This window comes from Myxocyprinus asiaticus, chromosome 36 (assembly GCF_019703515.2).
Source record: "Myxocyprinus asiaticus isolate MX2 ecotype Aquarium Trade chromosome 36, UBuf_Myxa_2, whole genome shotgun sequence".
NCBI classification, from domain to species: Eukaryota; Metazoa; Chordata; class Actinopteri; order Cypriniformes; family Catostomidae; genus Myxocyprinus; species Myxocyprinus asiaticus.
In genome coordinates this window covers 13164618-13187114 of record NC_059379.1, presented here as the reverse complement: position 1 = coordinate 13187114, position 22497 = coordinate 13164618, and the positions used below count along the sequence as shown (strand labels likewise).

Sequence of the window (22497 nt, the reverse complement as noted above, 5' to 3'; positions counted from 1 at the left end):
AATCAGAGGGCAAATTCATTAAATCAGGGCAAGAAAAACGTAAAGTAGCATTGGTTGCAACAGGCAGGGAGGCAGAAAACCAGATGAAAAAAGCTTTAATTTAGAGACACACAAGGAACATACAAAACTCCCTGAAGAAGTAGCTGGAACAGACAGAAAGCAGATGATCTAACACATGATGATCTAGCAAAAAGCTAAACAACAGGCAGAGTATAAAAGAAGACACTAGCACAATAGTAATTTTGTGGGTGGAGGTGGAAAAGCACAACTATTTATTTTTTTCTAAAATAATTCATTATTGTACTCATATTGTTATAAATACTGTAATAATTGCACCTGTATGAAGTCTGTCTATCCTCTGGGAAGTTACTACAACCTTTAGAATGAGAAAATATAATTTTGGTGAATTTAAGTGAATATTTTCCTTAAATAATTGAATACTGTACTCATATAATTGAACATACTGTAATAATAACATCTAAGTCCGTCTATCTGCTAGGAAGTTACTACAACCTTTAGAATGAGAAAATATAATTTTGATGAAATTTAGTGAATATTTTTCCAAAATAATTGATTACTGTACTTATATAATTGATCATACTGTAATAAGTATAAGAGGTTTTTTTTTTTTTCATGTTTCATGACTTGCACGTCAATTGAATGAATGAGTGGACATCGCCAATGTTTTAGCGTAGTGGGTGGAGTTTTCAGACGGTCCCTTACATCTGCTAGGCGGTCAAAGCGCATCAGAGTATTTCAGGCATAATTTTGCAGCCACACCAAGCGTTTACTGTTCTGAATCCAATTTGTATGCCCATATAGTATAGTTGTACTCCCTTTAAACCAAGTGTGCCAATGACATCTTTGTAAGATTGTCGACTGAAGAGAGCGCGGGTAAGAGAAACCGAATATCCAACGAATGTCGAACTTAAAACTAACTTTACAGCGGTTTTAGACCGCAACGTTTTTTATTTTATTTATTTATTTTTTTAATTTAGCTTAATTAATCAGCATGTCAGGAGTCTTTCATAATAAACAAACAGATTTTTGTTCTAGTTTTGTTAAAGTTAATCAGAGATGTCATCATTGCAAGGGTGGCAAGGAAAGCCTATTTATGCTTAAATTAAGCACAGTATTTTAATGCTTCACTGTTGTTATGTAAATTGTTTGTTTGTTAGTAGATTCTTACTTTAAGGAAAATATAAAAATGGTTCATCAAGACTTTGACATTTTTATACATTTTGTCTCAGGGGACACCCCTGAACCCCCATATTTTTATCCGTCAAAAGGCCTCCTATGTCCCATACATACATATACATTATGAGTGTAAAAATATTTTAACACGAAAGCTGGAATGCTGTCATTTAGCTTGAAAACGAACTGTTGATCTTATCTTTTAATATTCATATCCAAGTGCCCTTGACTGATGAAGTCTTGATGAAATATTTTAATCTTTTGGTAGAAGATCCCTCAGACCCCACTATTTTGGCCCAATGTCCTCATCCCTGGCCAGTTTTGAAGAGACTATTTTGACTGTTTAAATTTTTTTTTTTTTTTTTTTTTTTACAAAGTACTATTGCTGCCAACGTGGCAAGTTATAAAAACTATCCAAAAATATATATTATAAAATTTCATAGCCATATAACACTGTGTAAGCTACGTATTATTATACGGCCCTCTGAAAGAGTGTGTGGCCTCATCTCGTTTGGCGGTTCTGACGCTGGGGATGATAATGACGATATCATGTCACTCGCCGCATCAGGCGGAGTAGTCAGTGGATAATGCTGCCACCCCTCCCCCCAACGAGGGTGAGGAACATGCACGCGCCACTGACAGGGAGATGCTTCGCGTCCTTACAAGGGTGGTCGAAGAGCTCAACTTCGAGTGGTCTCCCCCAGAGGAACCTGAGCAGTCTCACCCGAAGTTCATAACGAACTAAGTCTTTGCGCACGCCCTTTTCAACGCGCAGTGACACCATCCTCTCGAATGTGGATCAAAGAGAAGAGAACTGTTATGCCCAACTACCCCCTGTGGAGGTACACCTCTGCCCAGCGATTGGTTTGCGTCGATAGACCTGAAGGATGCGTACTTTCATATCGAAATTGTATGACATCACAAGATGTTTTTGAGATTTGCATTCGAGGGAACAGCGTCAATTCAAAGTCCTGCCCTTCGGACTGTCTCTGGCTCCTCGCACGTTCACAATGTGCATCGATGCGGTTCTCGCCCCTTTGAAACTGAGCGGCGTGCGCATCTTTAACTACCTACGATTGGCTGTTACTGGCACAATCAGAGGCTCTGTTATGCCAGCACAGAGACTTACTGCTTCAACATCTAAACAGCTTGGGCCTCAATGTGAACTGGGCGAAGAGCACGCTCTCTCCCAGCCAACAAATCTCCTTTTTGGGAGTCCGCCTTGACTCCATGAGCGGGTGCGCGCACACTTCCACTGAAGCTGTTTCAGAAAGCATTGGGGTTTATGGCGGCAGCATCCGGCTTCATTCCATTAGGTCTCTTACACATGAGACCTCTTCAGTGCTGGCTGAAGCGCTGTGTGCCACGACATGCTTGGCGCCAAGGGCGCATCACTATATCCCGCCGCTTTATAGCTGCTTTAGCACCCTGGACAGCTCCTGCGTTTTACCAGCGAGGTGTCACACTGGGGCAGGTTGTCAGGTGGAAAGTGGTGACTACAGATGCTTCCAACACAGGTTGGGGGGGCGGTGTGCGATGGACGCCCGACTTTCGGCACCTGGACAGGTGCAAAAGAAGCGTGGCACATCAACCGCCTTGAGCTATCAGCTGTATTCCTAGCCATAAAGGCTTTTCAGTCAGAAATAGCGAACTGTCATGTCCTAGTTTGCTCAGACAACATGAGAGTTGTGGCATAAATAAACCACCAAGGTGGAATTCATTCACCACCACTGTTGAGACTGATGCGTCACCTCCACCTATGGAGTCCTTTCCCTGAGAGCGACATACACTATATTGCCAAAAGTATTCGCTCACCCAAACAAATAAATGAATTCAGGTGTTCCAATCACTTCCATGGCCACAGGTGTATAAAATGAAGCACCTAGGCATGCAGACTGCTTCTACAAACATTTGTGAAAGAGTGGGCCGCTCTCAGGAGCTCATTGAATTCCAGCGTGGTACTATGATAGGATGCCACCTGTGCAACAAGTCCAGTCGTGAAATTTCCTCACTACTAAATATTCCACAGTCAACTGTCAGTGGTATTATAACAAAGTGGAAGTGATTGGGAATGACAGCAACTCAGCCACGAAGTGGTAGGCCACATAAAATGACAGAGAGGGGTCAGCGGATGCTGAGGCACATAGTGCGCAGAGGTTGCCAACTTTCTGCAGAGTCAATCGCTACAGACCTCCAAAGTTCATGTGGCCTTCAGATTAGCTCAAGAACAGTGCGTAGAGAGCTTCATGGAATGGGTTTCCATGGCCGAGCAGCTGCATCCAAGCCATACATCACCAAGTGCAATGCAAAGCATCAGATGCAGTAGTGTAAAGCACGCCGCCACTGAACTCTAGAGCAGTGGAGACGCGTTCTCTGGAGTGACGAATCACACTTCTCCATCTGGCAATCTGATGGACGAGTCTGGGTTTGGCGGTTGCCAGGAGAACGGTACTTGTCTGACTGCATTGTGCCAACTGTGAAGTTTGGTGGAGGGGGGATTATGGTGTGGGGTTGTTTTTCAGGAGCTGGGCTTGGCCCCTTAATTCCAGTGGAAGGAACTCTGAATGCTTCAGCATACCAAGAGATTTTGGACAATTCCATGCTCCCAACTTTGTGGGAGCAGTTTGGGGATGGCCCCTTCCTGTTCCAACATGACTGCGCACCAGTGCACAAAGCAAGGTCCATAAAGACATGGATAAGCGAGTTTGGTGTGGAAAAACTTGACTGGCCTGCACAGAGTCCTGACCTCAACCCGATAGAGCACCTTTGGGATGAATTAGAGCGAAGACTGCAAGCCAGGCCTTCTCGTCCAACATCAGTGTCTGACCTCACAAATGCGCTTCTGGAAGAATGGTCAAAAATTCCCATAAACACACTCCTTAACCTTGTGGAAAGCCTTCCCAGAAGAGTTGAAGCTGTTATAGCTGCAAAGGGTGGGCCGATGTCATATTAAACCCTATGGATTAAGAATGGGATGTCACTTAAGTTCATATGCGTCTAAAGGCAGATGAGTGAATACTTTTGGCAATATAGTGTATGTCCCAGGCCGCCTGAATTACAGTGCAGACCTATTGTCACGCCAAGGGGTGATACCGGGTGAATGGAGACGTCATCCTCAAACTGTATTGAGAATTTGGGAAATATTTGGCAAAGCAGAAATCGATCTATTTTCCTCAGTGGAGAATACCCACTGTCCCCTTTGGTACTCGAAGTCCCATGCCCCGATGGCTGCGGACACAATGGCCCACAAATGGCCGGCGAAACGCAAATGTCATGCTTCCTTTCTGGGAGGTTATGTCGTGTAGTGCAGCGTGATGGGATTCTGTTCCCCATGTGCGTTAATGAATGCAATGTCAAGTGTACTGAGTCGTAAGGGAACATCTTGGTTACATAAGTAACCTCGGTTCCCTGAGACAAAGAGAATGAGACATTGTGAATGCTAGCAGCACTAAAAGACTCAGAGTTCTTGAGGCACGAGCGATGCACTTCAGAAATTCTGAGGAAAAGGTGTTTGTGCAGCTGTTTTAATAGTGGACAGTTTCATGCCAAAACAGGCAGAGCTCAAACACCATAGGCAGTATTAGAATATTGGCATTATTTTAGAGTGGTTTCAACTAGGACGTGTAAGAAGGCACTCCCATATGCGTTAATAAATGCAATGTCTCGTTCCCTTCATCTCAGGGATCAAGGTTACGTACGTAACCGAGATGATTTACGCTCGGTTTATTGTACAAATACATTTAATTGATACTAAATTAATTACCACACAATGTTATCCAAATCACCTTTTCCCCTTAAGGGGAGACATGCACATTTTGCAAAGACACTCAAGTGAATTGCAGGCAGGAAAAATGCAGGAAAGAGGAAAATCATAATACAATTAATTTCAAATGTGATACAACATCATATGTCTCATCTAATAATTATGGTCTTTCACTGTACAATTTATCCATTTAGCATCACAGCAAGAAAACAGTTGAAAACATCATCAGTACTCACTGAAAGTTCAGGGAAAAAACTGTTCCTTTTTATACTCAGTAATAATGCCATTTCAAAACATGTGAAGCATTCACAAAATAAAAGATGCTAAATAGAATGAACTTTCAGCATATGTACACACACCTGTTAGCACAATAATGCTATCGTTTATGTAATTCATTGTGCTCCGTTTCTGGACGTCTATCGCAGCCGGACCGTAACTGTGGATAATATAAGCAATCCCCGCTGTTGACCTCTTGCCAATAAAGTGAAAAGAGCACACAAACAAATTATTACAAAGCTTTTTCAAACAAATTTTCCTAAGTCAGTCCTTCTGTAGGCAGCTGATGGAAGAAGCAGCATCTGGGACTGGAGCGCTTTGCTTTGCGAGTGGTTTCTGATCATAACATTGCTGTTTTAGATAAAACATTAGTTTCGCTTGATTATTAGGATAACCATTAACTGCACACATTGTCTGGGAAATTTTAAAGACATCTTACAACATTTAAAAAGCAAGAATCTAACCACTTGACATGCAAGCAAGCAGATACCGGCTACACACAAAACACCAACCAATCGCACTTCCGCTAGTCAACTGGAAATTCCGCCCACCTAGTGAAATACAGTGGACTTGCTGAGAATATTGTGGATAGTATGACAGCAGTGCGAAGAGCAGGCTGTGCTCGATGCTTTGGCTTCTTTTGAAACTAAATTCACTGGTGGTGGAGAAGTGGATTAACTGTCCAATTATTATTATTATTTTTTTTTTTACAATATAATTTGCTTATAAGAAGAGGGAAATATTGGTAAAACAATGTTGCTGAATGAAAATATGATCTATGATATGATGATGTCGTCTCGTAACGATATATCAAAAATATTACTATCACACTACAATCAAGCGAATTATGGTGACATTAAGAACACAGTCAGTATCTTGAGTAGCATATCTAAAATATATATATATATATTTTAAACAACACTGCAACTACCACAGTATAGTTGGCTAATATTATTTAATAGGCTTAATATATGTATTACCAGTAGTAGTAGTTATCGTCATTATTTAACCCTCATTATTGCATACCAAAATCCCTTAAAGGTGCACTCAGTCATTTTTTTCCTCATTTAAGTTGTTTCACTTTTAAAGAAATAAATAGCAATTTTGAAACATATGAATAATATAATTACCACTCAAGTGAGATGAAGACCTCAGTCATATCAGCAACCTTATAAAAGCAGTTTTATTCTACATGGAGAGGCTCCCCTCTTGGGGGCTGCCATGTTAGTATCACCTTACCAGTCAAATATACTTGCTTAATCTTAGTATCCACCCTGTTATTTGCCACTTTCACTTAGGGATTAAAATAATCCTGGCTGACTGTGAATAGTGAATTTCTACAATGACATCAGTAACTAAAAACTATTGCATTTGAATGATGCTGAATGAATTAACACCCCTAGATGTAAGTTCATGATGACATACTGCATTCAAGATTGAGTGCACCTTTAAATGTCTGCACAGAATTTATTGTGATTGTGAGAGAGCACCTCCTTGTTGTTACTAGCTGAATGGCAGTGTGTAATATTCCTGTCCTTTCTTTATGGTGTCATTCAAGGACTTTAGGATGGGTTCAAAGATTTATTTATTTATAGATTTAATAAAGCCTCAAGACAATTTTTAGGAACATAATTGTGGTATTCTTTGTAGGTAAGATGATTTTTCTTGACTTTTCAAAAACTAATGGAAAAAACAAACCAATGGAATGTAGGAATGTGTGAGTGTTAGAAGTTAGAGATGTGTTTTTTCCCCTCTGTGCCATCATGAGTTTTACCTACTATTTATGGATTTAAGTTTGTTTTATTCATAAAGTTATGTGGGCTGAGCTAGTTTGTATTTTTTTCCTTTTTTTCTTTGTTTTAAATAGGCTTGACTTTAACTAGATTCTAGACTGAGAATGATTTAGTCAGACTTTGACCACGTTCCCCCGTTCCACATCACAGAGCCTAGTGTCAAGTTTTGTGCTTTCCTGCCTCCTGAGAGGCAGAATCATCATCAACAGTGACAGTGAAGGGAGAGGTGAGGCAAACCATGTGACTGCAGGGTATCAGGAGAGATTAGTGGATAGGTAGGAGTGTTTCTGTTACTGTCTGGGTAGATTGCTGTCTCCCGGTCATCAAGACTGACCTAATTTGAATCAACATTTCCCCCAACCCAGTGACAAGGTTGACTTTTTTTAATACATCATCAGTTGCTTGTGGACCTGCTGAGGCAATGCTCCCACAATCAGTGGAGGCAGAACACTTCGACGGGCTATCACTCCTGTACTGGTAGGAAATGCCATTATCTGCTTGTTATCTGGCTGAGTGACTTTAGATTAAGCAAATACTAATGCTTTTAAAGCTTATTTGATTTCTGTTGTAGCTTTGTTTGCCTTGGTTGTCAAGTTTGTGTTTGGTGTTCCAAAATTGGCAAAGTTTATGCTTGTTTATTTGTTTCTGAAACATAGGCACAGATTCCACATTTCACCTGGAACATTTGACCATATGCTAATGTTCTGTTTCTCATTTGTGTTGCTCTAGTGTAGATATAATTATTTTATTTTAAAATGCCTTTCAATGGTAAAGCAAAGCTCATTAAAACCTTAGCAGAGAGTAAATAACATGTTGTTATTCAGAGTCATTTTAAGTTCATCATCGTCATGGTGATGAACCAGCAGGAAGTGGACACAGAGCAAGACAGACAGGATGCACCCTGGGGGGATACCTGCGTAGGTTTGTTATAGTGCCTCATCCTCACATGGTTTGTGGAAGGTAAAACAGATTAGGCAGAATTAAGTGATCAGTTTAATGCTGGATCTTCTGTAATGCAATCTCAGGCACTACATTTGAGCTCACTTTGTTCAGAGTGCCTTAGATGTTAATGGGTGAACAAATTCTTATAGTTCTAATTATGCTTTATGATAGCATAGACAATGTTTGTGTAGGACAAATGCATGTATAAAACTTTATGTAGGTGAAGATGCAGGATCTGCCTCTTAAATGCAATAACACTGCACAATTTAAGTAGTCCTAATTCTCTTTGTTGCTCAGTGATCTTTTGCAACTTATCATGGCAAATAGATTTATGTGCATTGTTTACAGTAATATAGAAGAGAGCAAAGAATACTACTTGGGGAAATGGAAACCAGGTCAAACATACCACTAGTAGAGAGCACGATCGTTTGCCCTTGTCCTTCTGTTCAGTTCACTCTGACCGCCACATGAACTCAAACAAAAAACTTATTTTGGTCTGAGCTTATAAGAGTTGAATCACTCACTCAATGCGCACTGTTACTTAGTTGGCATGATTACACTGTGTAACAATTTTTTTTTTCTTTTTTTTTTCTGTGTAGTAAGTGTTATTTCCTAATTGCTTATGCTTCAAAAGTATAGAAAATGGCTGTTATTCCCCACAAACTTTGCTTTTGTGACCAGGACAGTGATATTTTAAAATGTACCTTTTTCCAATGAGAAAACAGGTGAATTTGTGTCTTTCCGTTCACATAAATCAGAAAAAAACAGCATATGAATCCAAATTAACATGTATTTATATTAAAGTAATATTCAAAGCCGTGCTGTTCCATAATGGTAACCTGGCTCACTTGGTACACCTCAGAGGATTACAACAGCATCTAGACCTTTCTGGACGCCTTGAAGTATGATGAGTACGGCTGGGAGGTCATAGGAGACTTCAAAATGGTGGCATTCCTGGTGGGTCTCCGAGGCAGTTTTACCAAGTTTCCCTGCTATCTTTGCCTTTGGGACAGCAGGGACACCAAGGCGCACTACCACAGGCGGGACTGGCCACAGCAGGCCGAGTTCTCTGTGGGGAGGAACACGTCAAGTGGGAGCCACAGTGCTGATGCCACCACTGCACATCAAATTGAGCCTTATGAAACAATTTGTCAGAACTCTAGATTAGGAGTCGGCAGCCTTCAAGTACCTTCAAGACTTCTTCCCTAAGCTGTCTGAGGCAAAGGTCAAAGCCGGTGTCTTCGTCGGACCACAGATAAAGAAGGATTTGGGATTCATTTGTTGTATTTTTTGTACTTTATGTGAACAAAAAGACAAAAATTTGCCCGTTTTCCCATTGGAAATAGGTACATTTCAAAATATCACTGTCCTGGTTACAAAAGCAAAGTTTGTGGGTTAAACAATTAGGAAATAACACTTACTACCAGGAACAAAAATTGTGTTACATAGTGTTATTCTGAGTTTAGCATCATGGAACACATGAGTGCCTCTGTGCCAACTGTTTTATAACTTGACATGTTTTTGACACCAATATTGTATACTGTATATTTTCTACATGCTAAATTTCTTTATTCCATTCTTGCTTTCTGAAATCCTATAATTTGCATATTATGCTGACATATCCAATGCAAAATATAAGCATGGTTATTAATAAATAATAGAAAGAAACAAATTGTTCAGAGTTTTATTTATTTATTTAGTCAATGTCCTAGTTAAAGGCAAAACTTTGTACTCTATTGTTTCCAGTCTGTTATGGTGATTAAATGCAATAGAGATCAGGCTGTCATTTAACAGATTGGATACATACCCTCTTTCTATAAAGTCTTTACCGCTTACCGCTCTCAGTGTTTACATACATGGTTGAGTGGTTTTGAGATAAATCTAAGCACACTTTTCCTGTATAAGCACATTTAAGGGGTGATTATTCCTGTTATTATTCTGTTTCCTGTATTCATAAACAGTGGCCCACTTAAAATTCATACCTTTAAATCTTATAATGTTGTGTGAGTGATTTAGAACTAGAATCAGAATACAGTCAGGAATTCTGTTGTCAACTTTTATTATTACCATCCACTAAGGATAATCTGTATGTTTAGAAACTAGTTTTTAATTTAACCTCTGGAGCCTTTCTTTGAAATTAATTTATTGTCCTGTAATTGGTTTTTGTTTGTTTGTTTTCAATGGAAATATCTCTTGTACTGATATTTAAGGGAATAACTGCTTTTCAGGACCATAATGGGGCCCCATGGTATCAGACGTGCTGTGGAGAGACTAGACTTCACAGATTGTAAGAAAGGACTTGGTGAGTTTATTATAAAATTCCTAAGAGAATTGCTTTATACTGCATTCAGTAAAGCATTTAATACACAGTTGCTCTTAACAATTTGATTTAATATATTATTTCACCCCATTCAAAGAATTAATCAAAAATTCTTAATCTTAATCTGATAGGTGTGAAGATTATTGGGGGCTACAGGGAACAGAGCGGTGAAGAGTTCGGTATTTTCATTAAAAGGGTTTTACCAGGTGGTGTGGCGGCACACGATGGTATGTTCACTCTCCTAAAATCTAAAATAAAAGTACATAAACATGCAGTCAAAATGTGGACACAGTTTATGTTTCTCGTGGTCCTTAAAGTGTTTTGATCTAAAGGTTTAGGATTAAATGCTTGAATTTGTTTTAGACAAATATTAATTTTGCCTAATTTTGAAATGATTTACTAAACTAAAAGTTGAATTGCAAAAAAAAATAAATACAAATAAAAATAAAAACAATTTGGTCATTGGGCATTTTTGGTCACCACATAATTCCCATACTTTCATTTGTGTTGTTTCTTAGTTTTGATAACTTTTCAGATGTTCTAAGATGTGGAAAATAGTCATAATAAAGAATGAGTAGGTGTGTCCAAACTTTTTACTGGTATTTGTCACAGGTATTACAGATGATGCCCCCTTTTTTTCTCTTTCAGGGCGTCTTAAAGCAGGGGACCTCATTTTAGATGTCAACAACATGAATTTAGGGGGTGTTACAAATGAAAGGTAATATACAGTATTATGAATTGGCAATAGAAGCAGTTTGTCATGGTTTTATAGACTGTACCATTACCTCTGTAATTTACAGATACATTACCCATTCCTTGAAACATAAATTGAATCAGAGCAACTAAAATAAAGGTCAAACTTTCTTTGTGATGTTTAATCAGGGCAGTCGAGATTCTTCGCATGGCATCAGCTACAAATCACATGTCTTTACTGATCGTTCGTGATGATGCCTCCAGGTAAGGTGACTTTTACAAATTGGGCAATATTTTAACAATTTCTACATCTTAAATCATACAGTAGGTCAACAGTCTAAAATAGCTTTAGAGAGTTATTCAGTATTAAATGGAACCTCTTGAATAATCTATTTTCAAAATTATACATTTACATGTGATTGCAGGGATTTGTTTTGTGTGCAGAGTTTTAAATTATATGTAGAAAGGAAATATTGCTTGCCAGGTACAGCATGTACACAGTTGGATATCATACAAAGTAATCCTATAAATGGATGAGTACAGAACCTCTTGTTTTCTTTTTCTTTTGTGATAATTTTAAAAATAGTGCAGTATGTTACAAAACAGTACTTACAGTAGCAAGTACATTAAAGTCTTTAGCACTTCATTGAGAATTTCCAAACTTCTTGAAGTGTGATGGTATTTTTCCAGCACTAATTTACAGTAAAAATAGAAATAAATTCTAAACACAAGTCTTTTTAGAGTCCAGCTGTTTTTAAATCTTCCTAGGATTCTTGATCCATACTGTAAGTCCGAACTGACGATATGGAGTTGCTACTCCATGTTAAGGAAATTATGGAGGATGTATACTGAAATGTATACTGTTGGCGGAAGTCTTATGTTTTGAGCGGTTGTCAAATACTTGCTGGCTGTCTCAGTTTAAATGGAGCTGGGATTCTGCTGGTCTCAGACTTCCTGACATACACATTTGTTCTCATGGCGGAACAACTGTTGACATATTCGGGCCACAAGTCCGTCAGATGTGTCCTGATTTGAACCAGCTGAGGGCAGGTTTTAAGCTTTTGTAAAAGGATTACAATCATCATTAATGGACAATCAGGCAACTCAAACAAAATGCTTCACTGCATTACACAGAATCTGAGAACATTATGTCAAGACTTAACAGATAACAGGACAAATAACATATCTGATTTGGAAACAGTTTGTCTCTTAATTTAGATACAGATTTATCTGTGATTACTTTCCTAATCTAATTAAGTGCTTCTAAGCCTCTTTGAGAACTAATGAGAAAGTTGCATTTAATCAGAATTTGTCATAGTAAATGTCCAAAGAACAAGTTTCAAGCCGTAAGTGCTTATGATTTTTTACAGTCTATGTTCAAAGAGAAATATGCTTCATATTCCTGCAGCACTTTCCCCAAGATCAAGTACATAGACAGTTTATTGTTTCACAGGAATGTAATCCTTAATTGTGTGTGTGGTAATATGTTTATCATTAGGAGGGAATTCGCTGAACTAATGGAAAAATACGGCTCAAGCAGTAACACTAGTTCTGGATCAGACAGGACATCTCCCACCTCTGTTTCCACAGGTATTTTTCATTACGTTCATCACCATATTTCAGGAGTCAATGACTAATGTCTGATTTTTAGAACTGACGAATATATTGAAATGATGGACAACAATAGCTTTCAATATTCTAGCTAAGAAAAGGCTCATTTGGTCCCTTCCTGACATCATTGTTTCCTACATACTTACAGGGTTGGGCTGTAACAGAATACATGAAACGGTTTTATGTATTCAGAATACAGATACTTTATTAAATTTTGTTAGAATACTTTTAGAATACTTCTCTCATAATGACCACAAAATAAGGCAGAAAGAAAAAAATTCTTGTCAGTCAAGTGAGAAACTTGATTGTTTTTCTGAAGAGTTTTTCTGAACAGCGCAGATGCGAGCTGCAGATGCATCTTCTCGCTCTCTCAACCCCAGATCAGCAGCAGTGCGTGACTGTAGCTTTGCCAGAGTTTCATGCAAAATTGGGCTAATTTGAAAACACAATCGCGGGTTAAATTTAAAAATTGTGGGTTATGTTTTTGGGATACTTTAAAAATGGACCGCGGTCACCAAAAGGTCTGATGGTAGGCCCCAAAGAATAGAAATGCAACATCTTATTCATGTATAATGATTCCCAGATTTAATATCGGGCAACTGCACCGGCACATCTTAACAATCATTGTGCTTTGTGCAGCAGTATCAATACAGTTGGCAACATTATTTCCACAAATGTAACATTCGTGCACATGATACATTGTTACCCGTGATTGTTGCTGTGTAAATACATTTATGCAGCAGCTGCAATTTTGGCTTCTGTGTAAAAACGGAGTAAAGACAGACAGCTCACGATAAGCATTTGATGAGCAGGGGTGTAAAGTAATTGAGTAAAAATACTTGAGTAATATAGTTAAGTATTATTTTTTGGGATTTGTACTTTACTCAAGTGTAATTTAAATGGAATACTTGTACTTATTTTTTTTACTTTTTACTCCTTATAATTTCATTAAACTTGAAAAGTATTTTATTTAGTCTTACTGGACTGAAGCTGCCTTTTCACTGCAACCGACAAATGACAGATGACATACCAGAGGTCGGCAGCTGTGTGGAGTTCCGACCAGTTCCGAAACACTGATGGTTTTTAAACTTTATTCTAAAGGCCTGCTACTTCTACAGATTGGACAGTTATGAAGTAAAAAATTATCATTCACATTGCAAATATATATTTAAAAACAAAAGGCTTTCATAATTAAATGTGTACATGTCATTTATTTTTACACTTGCCTTTATATTTAAATCATATCTATGCATTTCTACTCCCTATTTTATTGTTGTTGTTGTTGTTGTTAGGCAGCTATTAATTATAATAATAACTGTAAAACCAGCAATGATAATAATGATAATAAAAATAATGGAATCTGAGTACATTTCAATTATGAATTTTATTGAATTCATCCATCTGCTCAACAGCAAGGTTTGGATCTCTCTCTATGTCTCAGGGGGCTGGGTGCTCTGACATCACAATTCGTGAGCGCCTTCTCCTATGCAACAAACATTGCGTGACTGTGGCAACATTTTTGCAAAATAAAATTATGTAGTTTATTACACGTCTCAGGGCAGTTCCGAGTTGAAATGTCCACTGTGTTGCGCTAAAAGCGGATTAAATGTTCTACTGAACAGATCAGTTTTTTAAGGTTAATGCTCTATCGAGATTTAAATCAACAAAACCTACTTACCTCCCTACCCTAAACCTTAAACCTAGACCTTACCGATAGTGTCATAAAAAGCAAATGTGACAAGAAAAACACAATTTCTGAAGCAACCACTTAATTTTGTGGTGCTTCTATGACACTTTTGGCTCACGTGTCGACTCGCATGTCCTTCAGGTGCTCTTCATACCCCGGTCCTTTGTATCCTTGCAACACTCTATCAGGTGAGCTACCGTGCAATTTGATCACACTCGAACAAGCTTGTAAATGTAGTTGGTTATGTAATGCAAACATTAAAATGAGTCATGCTCTATAGTAAAAGTGTTTATATGTCATAAAACAGAATTGTGTGAGGAATAGAGCAAAAAGTAAGTGTTTATGATCTGATAATCTGTCGATTTGAGTGAAAGGGGATAAAGGTTTTTGTTGTTCTAGTGTTCATTCCACCTTGAAATTGCCATGTTACCTACAATAGGCCAAATAAAAATACTTTTGCAAAAATATAGTTATTATAATAGGATTTTTTGTCCAGGTTGCAAATGTCAGAGACAGTAAGAAGGCGACTTAACAAACAAATCGAATTTAACAACATCCTCTCTCACACAGTCTCCTCTCTTGATTTCATTCTAGCAAGGAAAAAGGTTAATTTTTAATTTTTTAATATTTAAGTACAATTTAATGTGAATACATTTTTACTTTCTCTCAAGTATATTTTTGGCTAGATAGTTGGACTTTTAATTGAGGAAAATGTTCACTCAGTATCCATACTTTCACTTAAGTATAATTTATGAGTACTTTTTACACCCCTGTTGGTGAGTCACGTCCACACCAGAAAATTACAGAACTGTTGACAAATAGCAGTTTTTAATGACAATAATATGAATAGGTAAAATATGTAAGAAAGTAGGCTACTGCAAATACTGAAAGAGGGAAATTAACTTGAAGTAGATCGAGTCCAAACGACAACAGAAAAACCTCATGTAAATAACTACTTTAAAATTTGTGGCTTATACACATATTGGGCTAGTTCAGTGTGACACATATTGTAACACAGGCATATTAATATTATTTCTTACTTTTTAAAAAACATCTCATACTAAGTGATTAACAAAAAATATAAAACAATAAAAAACAAAAAAACAAAGGATGAGTAAAGAATCAAATGCACACAAATAAAAGTGATAAAAGATAGAAAACTAAATGAATAAATCAGCCTAAATATAGAAATATGCAAGCAAACCTGGTTAAAACTCATTAATATACTACATTGTTGTTACATTACCTCACTACTTTACTGCATCCAGTTATCATCTTGAAAATAAATACAGTTTATTTACATTTCTTATCATTTCTAATTTTGTGTCAAAATTTAATATTCTTTGTTATTCCAATCAAATAAGTAAAGAAAGTTTTTTTATTTTTTTTTGTGGTTAAAATATTAAAATATTGTTGTTGCAACGAGGGAGGTCACAAGGGCAGGATCTAAATGCAGCTATTTTTAATAATAATAAAACAAAATCCAAGACAGGATAAACACATAAACAGGGCAAAACAGGAAACCGGGAAGCAAAACAAACGAAAACAAACGAAAACAAACAGGACTGAAACCGGAGCATGAACAACCGACAAAGGGGAACAGACATCAGGGCAATATATACACAAGGGATAATTAGGTAAATGAAACACAGGTGAAAACAATAGGGAACAGCTGGTAGCGATCAGGGCAGGGAATCATGGGAAATGTAGTCCAGGGGGAAACAGATGACAGAGGCTAAATACAGGGCAAACAACAGAGAATCGTAACAATTGTTGTTGACCACAAACTACCTTTTGTTTGTCTTTTTCCTTCCATAAAGAAAAACATTAGTGTCCAACTCTACATCTAATTTAAAGATTCTAGCTATTCACATTCATTTAGATTAGATAAAAGTAGAGGTGTAGCACTTTAGATAAGATAATATTGAAATATCTGTAATGTATACTCAGACTCGAGGATGATGTTTGAACCCAAGCAGGTATTTATTGACACACAAACAAAGACAGCAGGTAAGTGATGGCATGACAGTACTGGGTTGCAGTGGTCATAGTTTATGTGATGAAGACTAATGCTGATAGAGATGGTGACTTTCCTTGTGGTGGAGGGTTTGCAACAACGAAGCTTGCGTTGAGGAAGATGGACACTGGAGTCGCTGGAGAGGAAACGTTTGGAGTAGAAGAGTCGCTGGAGAGGAATCGTTATGGTGTTTAACGCTGGAGATACAGGTAAGCGAGTCTGTACACGAAGTTGAGACCAGACACAGAATGGAAGGGGAGTGAGGTTTATATAGAGGGGTTGATTGATGCAATGATTGGAGGCAGGTGTGGGTGATCACTACTCAGGAGAGTGAGAGATTTGAGTGAAATTGGTAGATGGGTAAGAAGGATCCGTGACATTACCCCCCCCCCCCCATGGACTGCTCCAGAGGGATGTGCTTCCCGACGCCGTGGCCGACCCTGTCCACGCAGAGCTGGACGATCAGGATGTGCGTAGTGGAAGTTGGAGAGTAGGGTCGGGTCCAGGATGTCGTCTCGAGGAATCCAAGATCTCTCTTCTGGACCATAACCTTCCCAGTCTATGAAGTATTCGAGATGACCCCTGTGGCATCGGGAGTCCAGAATGTCTCGGACTGCGTAGATCGGTCCATCCTCCAAGACAAGCGGCTGGGGGGTCGTCAACAGGATCAGGTTCTGAGGAGTGAGGAGAGAGAGAGGGGTGGTAAGGTTTTAACAGTGAGAAGTGGAAGGTGGGATGTATGCGATATTGGGGAGGGAGTTGGAGCTGGTAAGTGACTGGGTTGATCTGTCTGGTGATTGTGAAGGGACCAATGTAACGGGGACTTAGCTTTTTGCGGGGGAGATGCAGCATGATGTCCCTTGTGGAGAGCCACACCTTCTGCCCAGGTTGGTAGGTGGGAGGAGAAGATCTTTGGGCATTGGTGTGGAATCTCTGGCGGCACACCGCCTGTTGCAGGTGGTGGTGAGCTAAGTCCCCGACCCTCTCGCTTTCTCTGAACCAATGGTTGACTGCTGGGACGTCAGATGGTTCGCCAGACCAGGGGAAGAGAGGCGGTTGGTAACCGAGTATGCACTGGAAGGGTGTGAGGTTGGTGGAGGGTTGACGAAGGGAGTTCTGTGCATACTCGGCCCAGGACAGGAAGCGACTCCAGCGGTTCTGGTGGCGATGACAGAAGGTTCTAAGGAAATGGCTTAACTCCTGAATCTTCCTCTCTGTCTGCCCATTACTCTGCGGGTGGTAACCAGATGAGAGGCTGATGGACACTCCCAAGAGAGAGAAGAAGGCTCTCCAGACTCTGGAGATGAATTGGGGACCACGGTCGGAAACAATGTCTTCAGGGATCCCATATTTCCGAAACACATGGTTGAAGAGGTACTCTGCGGTCTCCAGAGCGGTGGGCAGACACTTGAGGGGGATCAGTTTGCAGGCTTTGGAGAAATGGTCTATAGCTACCAGCACGCAGGTATAGCCCTCAGAGGGAGGAAGGTCAGTGATATAGTCGACCCCTTGATGTGACCAGGGTCGGCAAGGAACGGGCAGCGGAAGGAGTTTGCCAGCCGGTAGTTGTCGTGGTGTTCTGGATATAGCACATTCTGGGCATCCTTGAACGAACCTTCTGACATCTTGAACTATGTGGGGCCACCAGAAACGGTCCTGGATAAGCAAAAGGGTCCTATTGGTCCCAGGGTGGCCAGTGCCCAAGGAGGAGTGTACGGAGTCAATGAGTGTGAGACGTTGAGAGGAGGGTACATAGGTCTTGTTGGTAGGGCATCCCGATGGAGATGGTTCAGTGGTGGAGGCTTCATGGATGCTATCGTCCAGGGACCATTGAATGGGACTTACTATGACGTGGGGATAAAATGGTATGTGGTTCCTCTGAGCCTTCCTCTGGAGCATAAAGGTGGGAAAGGGCATCTGCCTTGGAGTTCTTGTCACCTGGACGATAGGAGATGGTAAAAGTTAAAGCGGGTGAAGAAGAGGGCCCATCTCGCCTGGCGGGGGTTTAAGCGACGAGCCTCTCTGAGATACTTGAGGTTCTTGTGGTCTGTGAGCACCAGGAATGGATGTTGCGCTCCCTCCAGCCAATGCCGCCACTCCTCCAAGGCCAGTTTAATTGCCAACAGCTCTTGGTTCCCAATGTCATAGTTCTGCTCCGTTGGGGAGAGTTTCCTGGAGAAGAAGGCACATGGATGAAGTAGCGGTGGTTTCCCCTGCTGCTGAGACAAGACTGCTCCTACGCTGCTGGTGGAGGCGTCTACCTCAACGATAAATGGTTTATTCGGATCAGGGTGTACAAGGAGTGGAGCGGAGGTGAAGGCATCCTTCAGGAGTTGGAAGGCGTGTGAAGCTTTGGAGGTCCAGGAGAGAGATTTGGGTTTGGATCAGAGAAGAGAGGTCAGCGGGGATGTGAGGATACTGCAGTTCATGATGAAGCGGCGGTAGAAGTTGGCAAATCCTAGGAATCTCTGAAGCTCCTTGATGGTGGTTGGAGTGGGCCAGGATTGCACAGCTGTTACCATCCCCTTGTCCATCTGAATGCCTTCCGGGCTGATGATGTAGCCAAGGAACTGGAGGGATGTCTGGTGGAAAGAACACTTCTCAGCCTTGAGGTTCAGGTGGTATTTCCTCAGCTTTTCCAACACGAGCGCTACATGATACCGGACTCAAGATGGCGCCGAGTATGGCTGCTGCATTGCGAGCTCTGAAACAACATTGTAGTTTTGTTTGTTTTGTTTACAATTCTTATGTTTTTTGTCTTGGATGTTGTCTGCCTTATTGTCTATGACAGACAAACACTTTTGGACATTGGTTCTGCAATTACACACCATAAACCGGACTTCAAATTCCTCAATGCCAACCCGCTGTTTACAAACACGCCAGCGGAGCCCTTTGTCTGGGCTGCCCAGCCACGAAAACGCAGAAGGAATAGGGGAAACAGAGCTGGCATTCTCATCAGAGTATGACGTTGCGCAAATCGACCCAGGAGAAGACTGGATAATGTTGTATAAGCCAGGGACACACTAATACGATGTCTGCGGTGGAATTCTCCAGAACCAGTAGGGTGATGTCTTCGTTATGCAGCCATCCCACTTGGAGTTTTACAGGACCCATGCAGTGATGAATAAAACCGCTTCTTAAGGGCTTGCCAATTATGGAGTGGATTTGAATCTTGTGTTCGCAGGGTTGTTTTTGAAGCTGGAGTTGGTGACAGAGCGCGTCCGAGATGAAGTTGCCGGCTGAGCCTGAGTTGAGTAGTGCGGGTACTGAAAGAGAGATATCAGGAGTTGTAAGCATTACACAGGTTACTAAAGGAGAAGTACTGACCATAGATGTGGTGAGGTGGCTCACCTGAGGATGGGGAGGTCGAGTGGGACATGCAGAGATTATGTGTCCCTTACCACCACAGTACAGGCACAGACCCTGGCTCAGCCGGCATTGGCGCTCTACAGTGGAAAGACGAAAAGTATCCATCTGCATGGGCTCGCTGCTAGGTTCTGGAGAGTGGAGAAGGGACCTCAGTGAAGGGAAAGGCAGGGACTGCAAAGTGGGTAATTCGTTGTGGCAGCTGTTCATCCGGTTGGCTACTCTGATGGAGAATTGAATGAAGCGCTCCAGCCCCATGGTATTGTCGTATAATGAGAGATGCAGCCGCAGCTTGGGATCAAGTCCATGGCGATAAGTGGTCAGTAGAGCGGACTCATTCCAGCCACTAGATGCTGCCAGAATACAGAACTTTAGAGCATAGTCATTAATAGAGGACTGACCTTGATGAAGTTTGAGAAGCTGTTCAGCAGCTGATGTGTCACCCTCAGAACTTCCAAACACCTCCTTAAAGTGCTGAACAAAGCTATCAAGAGACTGTATTACTGGACTTTTCTGTTCCCAGAGTGAATTGGCCCATTGAAGTGCTCTTCCAGACAGCAAGGAGGTGATGTAGGCCACCTTTGACCGCTCAGTGGGGAATCGATGCGGCTGCATCTCAAGGGCGAGCGAACATTGGAGTAGGAAACCACCGTAGTCCTCCTCCGATCCTGAGAAGGGCGCTGGATTGACCACAGGACTGGCGAAGTAGACAGGTGAAGAAATTGCGGAAGTGCTGGGAGCGGGTGAAGCCGAGGGATTAGCGGGTTGAGTGGGTGCACGCCGTAGTGTGTCAACCAGCTCCTGGATGGGATCCGGACCTGCTGGGTTCATGATTCTTGTCGGTCTGGTCTTCTGTATTGTATACTCAGACTCGAGGATAATGTTTGAACCCAAGCAGGTATTTATTGACACACAAACAAAGACAGCAGGTAAGTGATGGCGTGACAGTACTGGGTTGCAGTGGTTATAGTTTACGTGATGAAGACTAATGCTGAAAGTGATGGTGACTTTCCTTGAGGTGGAGCGTTTGCAACAACGAAGCTTGCGTTGAGGAGATGGACACTGGAGATGCTGGAGAGGAAATGTTTGGAGTAGACGAGTTGCTGGAGAGGAGAGGAATCGTTATGGTGTTTAACGCTGGAGATACAGGTAAGTGAGTCTGTACACAAAGTTGAGTCCAGACACAGAATGGAAGGGGAGTGAGGTTTATATAGAGGGGTTGATTGATGCAATGATTGGAGGCAGGTGTGGGTGATCAGTACTCAGGAGAGTGAGAGGTTTGAGTAAAATTGGTAGGTGGGTCAGAAGGATCTGTGACAATATCACGCTTAATTCTTCCAATTATGCCTTGCCTTTATAAATATGTATTCTAAAAGTATTCTTTTATTCTAAATACGTTACTTTTTATTTGATGTATTCAGAATACTTTACTGAATACATTCAAGAGAGAGTATTCAATATTCAGCCCAGAATACTTCCTTAAAGTAATCCGCCCAACCCTGCATACTGAGCCATGCATCTTAATGCATTTTGTTTCATGTACCAGAACTCTTTGCGGATCCTATGATCCTATTCTCTGTCATGATTATTTTTACTGAAATACTGAATAATTTCCACCAGTGCTAGTTTAAAGATGAAATAATGACATTTGAAGACATTATTACTTACAGTACGTTACCAGTAATTAGAATTTCAACATTTTTGTAGCTTAGTTAGTGTGTTCTTGTCAACTTTAGGTGCCTAAGACGTGACATCATATAGTAAGAGTTTAAGCAAACAAATGTGCAGACTGTTCTTATTTAAAGTGCTTTGTGGGATTGCTATTCTAGAAACCATTTAGCATTTACTTGTGCCATTTTTAAATGAAAGAGTAGCAGATGATTTCTTTAAGAGTAATGAAATAAAAATCTTTTTTGTTCAGGTAAGATGACGGACACTGCCTCCTCCTCCTCATCTTCCAGATCAACAAGTCCTCTGCTTCTGAGCCCTAAAGACCCAAACCCAGTATACACCACTGCCTGCACTGCCTCCCCATCTCCACAAGTCTGCACGTGAGAACCAAACAGCACACTGTACATTTCATTTTTAATTTATTTCATTACATTTAATTTAGTTTATTTAGGTGCTTTTGAATGTTGTAAACTTCTAAATGTATACATACTGTCAAAAATATAAAGTATTTAAAAAAATACATTTCAGCAAGAATAGAAAATATTTTTTTCTGTCGGTTTTAAATTGTGTTGTACCTACATTAACACATCACGTTTATTCATTTAGCAGATGCTAAAACAACTTACTGTGCATTCAAGTGCACAGTTCATTTTATCAGTACATTTACATGTTATCAGTAAATTATATAATATATTTTAAAATTTGAAGCTTTAAACAAAAATATTTATTTCAACCATGCTGATTACAACATATTTGAACTGTATGGTTCCAAATTATTTTGGCCAGATTTTTGTTGTCATAATGGAATACTTCTAGTTTAAAAACTATCAAAACCAACTGGATTTCAGACACTAATGCAGTTAATACCACCTGACTTGAATGAGAGCCTGAATGAGAGTGAAATCCCACAAAAGATTAATTCATGGTCATTGAGAGAAAAATATTAATCACCTAGCTTGTCATTGTGTCTTCTGTTGATCCTGCATGTTTACCCCTCTTCCCCCAGAGACTGCATGATTCAGTTGATATGTGTTGCCAAGGGGACAGGATTAGGCCTGGTCATTAGAGGTGGGGCTAACCGTGCAGAGGGGCCAATGGTGTTCATTCAGGAAATAATGCAAGGAAGTGACTGCCAAAAAGTATGCCTACATTATCATTGCTATT

The 22497-nt window shown here is 40.2% G+C and overlaps 1 protein-coding gene across 2 annotated transcripts in view; it reads left to right on the top strand.

Annotated features, from left to right (window-relative positions):
* Positions 1-7254: 7254 nt before the first annotated feature.
* LOC127426881 (syntaxin-binding protein 4-like) overlaps positions 7255-22497 on the top strand; it is a 75942-nt gene continuing 60699 nt past the window's right edge. Inside the window, exons 1-9 of one of the 2 annotated variants that reach the window (XM_051673970.1) lie at positions 7255-7301; positions 7425-7503; positions 10197-10270; positions 10420-10515; positions 10937-11006; positions 11171-11245; positions 12480-12571; positions 21584-21713; positions 22340-22472. In XM_051673970.1, coding sequence (XP_051529930.1) covers positions 7448-7503; positions 10197-10270; positions 10420-10515; positions 10937-11006; positions 11171-11245; positions 12480-12571; positions 21584-21713; positions 22340-22472 — 726 coding nt within the window. In that variant the 5' untranslated portion in view covers positions 7255-7301; positions 7425-7447. The other variant, XM_051673971.1, reaches the window with a different exon arrangement.